The sequence below is a fragment of the Gavialis gangeticus genome, unplaced genomic scaffold (assembly GCF_001723915.1).
Source record: "Gavialis gangeticus isolate Ggan-Ray unplaced genomic scaffold, GavGan_comp1, whole genome shotgun sequence".
NCBI lineage: Eukaryota > Metazoa > Chordata > Crocodylia > Gavialidae > Gavialis > Gavialis gangeticus.
The window spans coordinates 315,339-325,560 of record NW_017729029.1 but is presented as its reverse complement, the minus strand read 5'-3'; the positions used below and the strand labels follow the sequence as shown (position 1 = coordinate 325,560).

The 10,222-nt window shown below is 45.9% G+C and overlaps 1 protein-coding gene across 2 annotated transcripts in view; it reads left to right on the top strand.

Annotated features, from left to right (window-relative positions):
* LAS1L (LAS1 like, ribosome biogenesis factor) overlaps positions 1-10,222 on the top strand; it is a 70,251-nt gene that overhangs the window by 10,463 nt on the left and 49,566 nt on the right. For both annotated transcript variants that reach the window (XM_019521081.1, XM_019521082.1), the window contains 2 exons: positions 1,591-1,788; positions 3,946-3,992. In XM_019521081.1, the coding sequence (XP_019376626.1) occupies positions 1,591-1,788; positions 3,946-3,992 (245 nt within the window). The remainder of the gene's footprint in view (positions 1-1,590; positions 1,789-3,945; positions 3,993-10,222) is intronic.

Below are 10,222 nucleotides of genomic sequence, written 5' to 3'. Positions count from 1 at the left end.
TTAGTTCGTCTAATAAGAGATATCATCTCTGCCAAAAGTTCTGCATTTTTTTTCGCCTGTAGACCAACATGGCTAAAACATGTATCCATGCTCATCCTACACACACAGCACATCTGCTTCCTGATTCTGGGAGTCATCTTACTCTGAGATGCTCTCTTCTTGTGGGTCCACTAGGTGGTGCTGTAATACCAGAGTCTGCTGCCCACATAGTAGCAGGTGATAGAGGAAAGTGGTTCCTCCAAGGGGAGGCTGCGGGGAGAGTCCAGCCAGGTGGAAACGATTGGCATGTCCATGATAGAAGGGTGGCAGGAGAAAGAATGGGGACAAAGAAAGAAAAAGCTAGGGGATGAGATGCAGCAAAAGGCTTCTTTCCCAAGAGAAAGCATCAGGCTTCTCCACATCTGGGTTGGGGCAGGGAAGAATGGGGGGAATGCTATCAGAGATGATCCTGCTCACCTGGTTGAAGGTCTGAGATTCCCCTGTAGCCTACGTCCATTTAGCTTACAAACACACAAGCATTATAAATCCCCTATGCTGGTAGCAGGGACAGAGGATCTCAGGACTGGGGAAGCCCAGGCCCAGTTCTCTCTGAGTCCCAGCCCAGGGCCCTGAGGTGAAGATTTCCAACTGGGTAATTCTTGCCAGCCCTCATACCACATCCTTCATCTGCCCCTCAAGCTAGCTGTTGCCATCACCGCTCATAGTGGCAGCCTGAAGTCCTGCTACTGCTTCTCAGGCCCAGACTTTCCTCCAGACTGCATGGGCCTTCCTTTTTATCTTTCCCTTGCAGGTTGGGTCTGATTCCTGATTAATTAGTCAGAAGACTTCAGCTGTCACAGGGGCCTAATTTTCCATTAGGGCTCTGGTTAACCCTTTCCTTGCTTTGTGGGGTTATTGAATCTTTCTTGGAGGGGGGAATTCTGGCACCTGATTTTATATGGGGGACCTTGATAAATGAGAGAATTTTTTTTTTTAGAGGTATTGAGAACTCATAATGCTTGTAACGAAATAGGATATTCAGCACCTCTGAATAGATGGCCTGATTTTTAGGCTTTTAAACATATTTTGTGGAACCTATAAGCCTCAGTCTTAGTACTGAGATGCCAGAGAAACTCAGCTGGAATCCATGTTGGATTGGGTAATGGCATTTGACATATGGCTAGTAGTGAGAGAGTGGCTGGAGAAATGGAGATCTTTGCTGGGCTGCTCCACCTTATTTTGGTAATTCACTGTTCAGACTGTTTCCATCCTGTTGGTAAAAATCACTAGTTAACTTTCTGAAACTTCCACTTTTGGGACTGAAATTTCAGTTGACTCTACCTAATACAGTGAGGTGCAAGAATGCACAAAAGCCCATGCTCCACGCCTGCATGTGACACAATCCCCCAGAATGGGAATTGGTCTAATGTCCCCATCACACACATGTTCCTTCCTTTGTAGTCTTCTCACTTTTAATTAATGGGGTGCTTTTAATCATAGAGGAACTTGGTTGCTAATGCCAATTTACAAAATGTTTCTAATGGATTTTAATGAATGGTGAATTTCTGTTCTATGAGGAGAGAGCAAATGTGTCTTGCTGTTCACCTGCAGGATGTGATGTTGTGTTGGAGTGGCTCCGAAGAACATACTGGAGCTGCCAGCTGGGCAATAATCTGTCTGGAGAATGTGAAGAAGAGCAGGATGAAGAGGCAGAGATGACAGCAGCAACAGAGACAGAGATGGACAGTGACACAGAGGAGGCTCAGGACCTGCAACCCCAAGGTTACCTGGAAGACGAGGAGTTTCATGGTGGGTGTTTGAGATGAGTGAGAGATCAATTGGTGTGCTGCTTTTGTGGCGAATGCTCAAAGCTGTCTAAGCAAGTTGATAAAATTTCTTCTTTCTCTTAGATCAGGGGTGGGTAATTATTTGCACCTGAGGGCCACATAGGGTGTGTTGATGAGCTGTCACATGTCAAGTCATCACGCCCTGTCCCTGTCCAGCAGCTCACCAAAACTCAATGGGGCTGTGGGTGGGTGAGGAGCAGTGTTCAAAAGTGAGAAGGGCAGGAGAGGCTGCCCTCAGGCATGCCCTTGCTCTCTGGGGTGTGGGGTGTGTGTATAGGGAGGATTTTAGGGGGGTATGTGTGTGTGTCTGTGGAGGGGGGCTGCCTGGGTGCTAGGTCCTGGGAGCCTGCTGTGTGTGCGGGGTGGGGAGAGGAGGGTGCTTTCAGCAGAGGTCGCCCAGGCGGTGCAGTGTGCGCTGTTCCTTTGGTGCTCCACTTGGGGCTGAGCCCTGTCCACTTGTACCGTGGCAGCCCATGCCACACACACACTGGTGCCCAGTGTGGGGCTGGGTGCTGCTTTGTGTCCTCCACCTCCAGTGGCGGCTCCTGCTCCTGTTCTTGCCTCCTGCAGCGCTGCATGTGCTGTGCTGCTCCAAGCGTGCAGCTTCAGCCGGGCTCCTGGCCCAGTGCACAGTTGGCTTAGGCTCCAACTCCCAGGAAGGTGGCCAGGAGCTGAAGTTGGTGCAGGGGCAGGAGTTGCCCTGTTGAAGTTGCTCTCCAGTTCACCCAGAACAGCGTGGCATGGTGCAGCAGAGGCAGGAGCAGCTTCCACTGGGCTGTTCGTGGTGCAGCTGCAGCTAGCTGGGTCCTGTTTTGCAACCCCCACCTCCAGCAGCAGCTCCTCCTCCTGCTTCTGCTACATCACACCACGCTGTGCTGCTCTCAATGGGCACACAGAGCTGCAGCTCCAGATCCCGCCCGCCTTTGACTGGCAGCTGGGAGCTGAAGCCAGAGCCTTGCGCACTAGGGTAGGAGCCGCCTGGCTGAAGCTGCTTGCCCAGAGGGAACAGCCCCACCAGAAGCTGGTCAGGGCCCAGGTTGTTGGATGCCATCAGGAGCCCAGTGCAGGCTGCCACACCATGAGTAGGCAGGGCATGGTCTCCTGTGGAGTACTGTGGGGGCAGCCACTGGCCAGATCCAATCACCTGGTGGTCTGGATCCTGATCATGGCCCATATTTCACCCATCCCTGTCTTAGATAGTAGTATAGCTGTTCTAGGCTTGTATGATTTTTGGAGGAGCTAACATTTTTCATATCAACTCCTTGGATTTTCATCAGTGGGCATCCCTGTGACATAGCTGTAATGTCTGTTAACACTTGGCTGAAACCTGAGCTAACCCTTCAATAAGTTCAGGGGTTGGTCTCAGTTTCCATATTAATTCTATCCCCTGCTATACATTCATGCAGGTGAGCCCGTAACTGCAGCCTGTGTTCCTGCTTGGTTTCATAAGTCAATCACTAAATAGTTGAGTTGCGAGGAAACACCTTGTATGGGGCCACTATTTCAGAACCCATCTACAGCAGGGTGCACAACTCAAACTCTGTTGAGAGCTTCTTACAACTTACATTTTTCCATGGAGGGTTGTCATCAGCATTATACTTCTGTAATGTCATCACAACAATTACAGGGTATCCCTGGGGGATTCTGCTGTTTTCACAGATTAAAACAGATGGTCTCCTCCGGCCTTGCCCCCGGTCACTGCCCACTACCTTACCTGTCACAGGAGTTTGTGCCATTGGATGCAGTCATGGCTTCTGGTCCTGCTCCTGTTCCCAGGTAGATGCAGATCAGGAATGCAATACGGCCAACTCACTAAGGTGCCATGCTATGTAGTATGCACCCCAATCTAAAGGTTTTCTTGCACTTTCCTTTGAAGCATCTCAGTTCAGTCACTGGAAACAAAATAATGGGTCATGTGAACCATTGGTCCAAATCCCATTGGCAACTCCTGTATTATTTGAAGAGACTGCAGACTGGTAGTGTAGAGTAATCAAAGGGTGGCTCAGCTGCACATGAATGGTCTTTTTGCATTTTAATGCCATATGCATTGAGTGTGAATTGAGCAGCACTTAAATGTTAGCTTGTTGCCTGTTTAAACTCTAATTGTGCTTCTTTCTAGAGAAGGTCAGAAATGTGCTGATATCCTACAGAAATCATCAGTTTGGGGTAAGTCCAATTTGTTCATTAACTCTTCTAGCCCATCTTCTTTTTCTGTTGTAAAGCAATCTTTGTGTTTTTCTCATTATTCTTGTTCAAAGACTGAGAAACCTCCGTACAGGGAGGCTTGATTCAGACTATCTGGCTGCTTGCTTGGCCGGCTCATTGTACCAAAAGTTTCAGTGTACAGAAATCCCTGATTTCCCCCTTCCCACTACACCTCTCTTCATTTCTTAAATAATTCTGCAAGCAGAACTTATCCAGAAGAGACACACTGGTATTTGTGCCCTAGCTCATGCTGCTTTGCAGTCCAGCCAGTAAACAGTGTAAATAGAGCAACTTTTGCTAGTTTCCTAATAGGATGGTTTCTAAGGCATAGTAGTTAATTCAGCAGCCTGTAGATGGGGTTGTGAGCATTGCAGAGGTAGGGAGAGCTATGTTGTGGAACTGGGATGAGCTGTTGTCTCTGTTGGTGCTGTCTTGCATGATTCATTGAAGCAAAATGTCATGGCTTCACTGAAAAAAACCAAGAAATTTGAGTCTCTTGACTTCTGATAGGATCACACTTTACATCATGTTGTCCATATAGGCATATTTGAGATAATCCCACGCTTGTCTGTAATTCCTGCATCTTTCTGGGTGCTTAGTAATTGTGCTTTTAATTACTGAACATGAAGCCCTTAGAAATTAATGCCTTAGTCTTTTAGTGTGAGGTCTTTAGTCTGGTTTTCCTATCATTCAGCATGTTGTACTTTGAAAGCGACTCAGTGGCTGGGACAGCGCGGGGAGTTACGAGATCAGGATTCTAACTTTTTTTCTTTTATATTTACTGAGCTTGTGGCTGGGCAATTTTTTCTCCCTTGTCTCAGTTTCTTTCTCTTTAAAAAGGTACATTGCACGCACTTAACCTCATTAGTGAAGTATGTTAAATGAATCTGGTGACAGGCTCTGTAAAAACCCGTTAGATAGGATCTGATCCACAATCTACTGATGTCAATAGGAGGTGTCCTATTTTACTGTTGGTTTTGTGTCTCACTGCTTGAGAGCTTTTCATCCATTTCCTTAGAAAATAGTTTTCCTGTGACACCTCCTCATATGCACCCTGAAGCCAAGAGACCATTCAGTTAACCATAGGCGAGAAGCCAGTGGGCGGTCTTACAGCATGTTTCGAAATAGAAGAATCTCAGGTTTTTGAGGCATATGCTAAGATAACATGACATCTCTTTTCTAGTTCCTCAGGACCTCGGAAACATTGTGTTCTTGGGTCATGTGTAAATACCTAACTTCTGTCTGAATGTTGCTAGTGTTAAAAGTAACACCCAAGCTTATTAGAACTGTAATGTCACATGGAAAAAATACTTTACTAGTTTATTTTGTACATTCCCCAGTACTACATGGAGGAAAAATGGTGAAACAGATGACACAGTGACTTCCCATTTTAAAAGGGCAGTAGAGGGGAGAGGAAAAAGTTTCAAACTGAATAGGAAAATGCAACTGTATAACTGCAAAAACTGGCATGGAGGGAGAGGGAAGGGGGCTGTACGTCACTTGAAGTAACTATATTTTTTAACTCGTTGTTGGAATTTCTAGGTGATGTCTGGCATTTTAGGCTGCCTATATACGTGCTTGGGCGGGAGGGGGGTGGCGTTCTAATTAGAATGGTTCCTGGAGATCCACTCTTATTAAAACACCTCACTGTCACATATATTAAGCCCCTGCAGGTTTAAAAATGGCCACAGGACACTTTATCTAAGCTTCATTCAACGAGATTTAGTTGAAGTGCCCCAGCAGCCTTTGTTAAACCTGCGGGGGCTTAAACACGTGATGGTGAGGCCATGCTGGAGTGTTTTAATTAGAACATGAACCAGCACATGTATAGGCAGCCATAGTGTCTTCTTGGCTGAATGGCTGTCTTGTGAGAATTCCCCAAATTTGGTGTAAGACTTTCAAGGAAACGCACAGCAGTGCTTTCTCAGTGACAGATGCTTTACTTTGGGCACCTGAGTCCTATTTCCACATTTTAAACATTTCCCTTGGTTTTGTGACATCTCCAGAAACAAAAAAACATCATGCCTTAGGATTGGTATGTGTAGTGGGCCATGGGGAAGTGTTCTGCTGTGATCATCAAGTAGCTGAGCTAATTTTTTATACTCTCTTCCTGCAACTGCACTTTCTACATATGCTGTTTTTGGAGTTCCATGCATCTTGTTCATTGCTCTTTTAACAAGATGGTGTTTCAAGCCTGTGCTTCTGTACAATATAGTCAAGTGGTAGAATGTCGTTAGGCATTGAATCTTCCAAGTGTGTGCTGGATGTTATTGCCATTTGAAAAATTTACTGTCGAACAAAAGGTTTTGATCTAAACTAATAGAAGCGTCTTTCATTCTCTGACTACTGTTTGAAGGCATTGGACTAAAGCTGTAGGGGAGACCACATGTGTCTGGTATCACGATAAATCTAGTTACCTGTGTGGAGGAACACAAGATCCTTTGTTGTTTGTTATCCAGAAGGATGGATAATAATAACTTGTCTAAACCTCCTTTAGTAATCAGAAGGCATGGTTGTAGCTGGTTACTTGACTTCTGGGTTTTTGTTTCTTTAACGTGGAATTGGAAGAAAAGCTTCTGTCCAACTTTTTGCAGGGAAGGAGTTCTGTCATTGGCTCTTGCAGTCAAAGATAATGATACTCAACTGATGTCATGGAACTAGTGTCTTTAAGGCCATTCTGATGCTTAGAAAAATAAAGCTCCCTTCCATTAGCTGGAATTTTGTCTGGAGTCTTAAAATCCTTTCCATTATTATAGATTTAATTTTAAAATGCAATGTGGTAATGGATGGTGGTAGCCATATTTGTTCTTGTGTAGTTTTGACAGAAGGTCTTTTACTGATGTCGTTATATTATCTCTAAAGACTTCTCTTAAACTAATGTTTCAGTGTTCCATAATGAATATCTGTGTTGTCTTGCTCTGTTTTGGAGGTTGCATTGTAAGTAAGGTCTTTGTGATGGCCCCAAAGGTGATTAATGTTCTTCTTCCCTTCTTTGCCATCCAATCTCTGGGCAGATTTTTTGTAAAACTTTCATATTTTATCCTTAATCCACTTCATATTTATTAAGTCTTACGTTAGCGTTACATGTTCACAAGGTGGCGAAAACTACACAGTTAATTGGGATGCTTTACTGAAAACTCATTGCTAAATGGCACACAGAACATATCTCCTTGAGTGGGGAGGGAAGGACAGTGAGATGTGGGACTACTGTCCTGTTCTTGCTCCATTTTGGAACAGGAAATCCAATTTGTCTGGGCATTTCTTTGGGACTGGGATTCCCAAGCCACTCTTCCTCCTTACCTGCTCTTATTACATGGACATAATACAATTTAGCTTAATTTAATGGTGAAAATGTTGACTAGATAATGGGCCTTTTTTGACACATTGGTGGCCCATACTATTCCTGAGCAGAGGAGGAAGTGATAGTACCAATTCATAGGCTGGGGGGTTGTTCTAAAGGTGCTGCTCAGGGTCTTGTGTCCTGAAGGAAAGTAGGAAAGATGGAGAGTGAGAAGTAGGAAAGATGGAGAGACTTGCCATAGTTGCTTTGTGTAGGAGGAGGAAAGCTGCTTGTTTTTGTTCTTTAAAATTCTTGGCTCATCATGGGATGAAATTCTGCAGACTCCTCTATTATTTTCCCTCCTCTGCTGCTTCCCTAGTGCTGGATATGCCCATGCAGAACTTCTATTTGTAACCAAAATCACATGAAGTGAGGTCTGACTTTACCACAGCCCATTCAAGAAGCTCCACATGACTCATACTTGATGAAGCAAGTTCTGACCAGGGGCTGCAGATTCAGGCCGCAGTAGCAATTGTGTGTGGCTTACTCATGGGCTTGGTTTGGGGTTTTGGTGACAACCTGTTTCATACGCTGGTTTTAAAGAGGATGTGTTCCTATATGTAAGACTGCATTGAAATAACAAACCTTGAAACCTTGAGACATTATGGCAATAAATAAGTAAGAAGGGTACAAAAAACATATGACTAGCCTAGAACCGCACAGAGAATTAGAGGCAGAACTAAGATTAGATATCAGGTATCTTGTGACCCTGTCTCATACTTCCATATCATCTTCATTGAGCCTGGAGTTTGTGTTGACCATAAAGTCAGATAGGTTTCCATCTAAACTTTTTTTATTTAAAAATTAATATGTGGCTCATTAAAAAATAAAAGATTATGTTTGATAACACCAGTCAACAACAAGCTTAATGCAGACCCAAATGTTTTTGTTATACTGGTTCAGGGCCAGTTGTAATCGTCAGTAGGTGTATCTACATGTGCACTTTACTTAGCTCTGCAGTGAAGTGTCATCGTCTACATATGTATCAGTATTAGGGCGTAGTAAACTAATTAACTCCACCAGAAGATAGTACTGTTGGGGACAGTGCTGTGTTATGGCAGAGTAATTAACTGCAATCAAACGCTTGTGTAGAAAGTGACCACTGGTGAAAATTGCACCCAGTCAGCCCATGGAGCAGGGGGCCAGAATCCTGCCTGCCACGTAGCCACGCAGCTCTGCCTGTTTGGCGCTCCTGTGCCCCAGCCAGCCTCACTGCCACCTACGCCACCAACCAGGACCCGGGGCTGACCCCTGAGCCTGCCAGCAGCTTGGGCCTACTCCACCCTGGCTCAAAGTGATGCTGTCCTGGGCACGTGTGTAGATGCTGCACCCAGGAACATTGTACTCCATCTGGCTCAAAGTTCACTGGAGTTTATCACGCCACATTAACTGCATGTGTAGATGCACTCAGTGTCAAACAGCTGGTATGACTGACTGATATCCACTGTTTTGAAGCTTTTTATGTTAATTTTTTTTCCTCTACATTTTTGTATTTGGTATGTTGGGTAAGCATTTTCACAAAATGGGGTAATTAAATGGACAACAAATTGAAGTGATGGAAAGAAATAGAGACTTTTTTCTGACACTCAACAGAAGCAACATTGTTAACAGAGGAGCGAGATTTGCCTTATGTGACAGAAGTATCTCTACTGGAGTCTTCTGTATTGGTGACTCCGCCCTCCTGCTATGGGCCAACTGCCCGCTCGCTCTCCTGCCATGCCTTGATCTTAATTGATTAGTTAATTGATGTAATTAGCGGGAGGCTGCCCATGTTATCCGCCCTGGTGCCGGGGGGCGCTATCTGCGGCTTCTTTTCCTCCCCTACACCACAGCCCAAGCCTTGCAGATGGTACTGACGTGGTTTTGACCTGGATCTTGCTGCAATTTGGCCCTCTTCATGACTTCCCTGGGCTTCCGCCGCCCTGTCTCAGCTTGGACCTTCCTGGCGCTCTGCTGCCCCCTCTTGGTGGGGCTTCTCACCGCCCCCGTGCCCTGGGGCTGGAGTCAGTGCACCCAAAGTGCCGCGCCCTCTCTGGCACCGGGGTCCCCACGCTACCGTGGAGCCCCTATGAGGCCTCCTCCAACCCCTAATAGCCTCACCCGGTCCTCTGGATAAACAGTGAACACAAAACACAAAGCCCCTGGGTTATAACATAAAAACCTAAACCGTCCGGCCACAACATCATTCAGTCCCTGCTGGGGAATACTCCAACCCATAGCAGCAATCGGGCTGCTCGTGCAGTCAGGCCTTTCCCCTCCATCTGCACTGGCCAAGCTGCTCCCTTGGCTGCCAGTGGGGAACTGCCCTCCTGGCCTCATTCCTGGGGTTTATATGTGCCAGGCCCTGCCCCTTCCTGTCAGCTGACTCCCCAGCAGTTGTCCTAGCAACCAGCACCTGTGACTCTGGCTGCCCTGTTAACTAGCAGCTGGGCTTCCCCCCTCACTGCTAGGGCTCTCTCCCGAGTTGTTTCTGCTCTCAGGTGGAGGGCACCTGTGTGCCCTGCGACACCTTATTATTATTTTTGCAAGACTTTAATTATGGTGCTGCAGCAGGTCGGTCCTAACCTGGCTGACTTAGAAACAACCTTCCATGTAAAGACAGTGTTCCAGTAACCTAACGTTATTTGCCCCAGGCAAGGATTTTGAGTTAGATGCTTCTTTGGGTACAAGTGGTTCCTACATCCCTGTGTTGATGAACTAGAGACATTCTTGAATGGGCTGCTGTTGATAAAATGGATAGTCTGAAATTCCAGATAGGACTGTCAAGTGGCAAGTGCTTTCTCTGTAAAGTCCATGAATAGAAACATGCTTGCAGACAAATTACTCTCTGGTATCAAGACCAGAGGTGAGT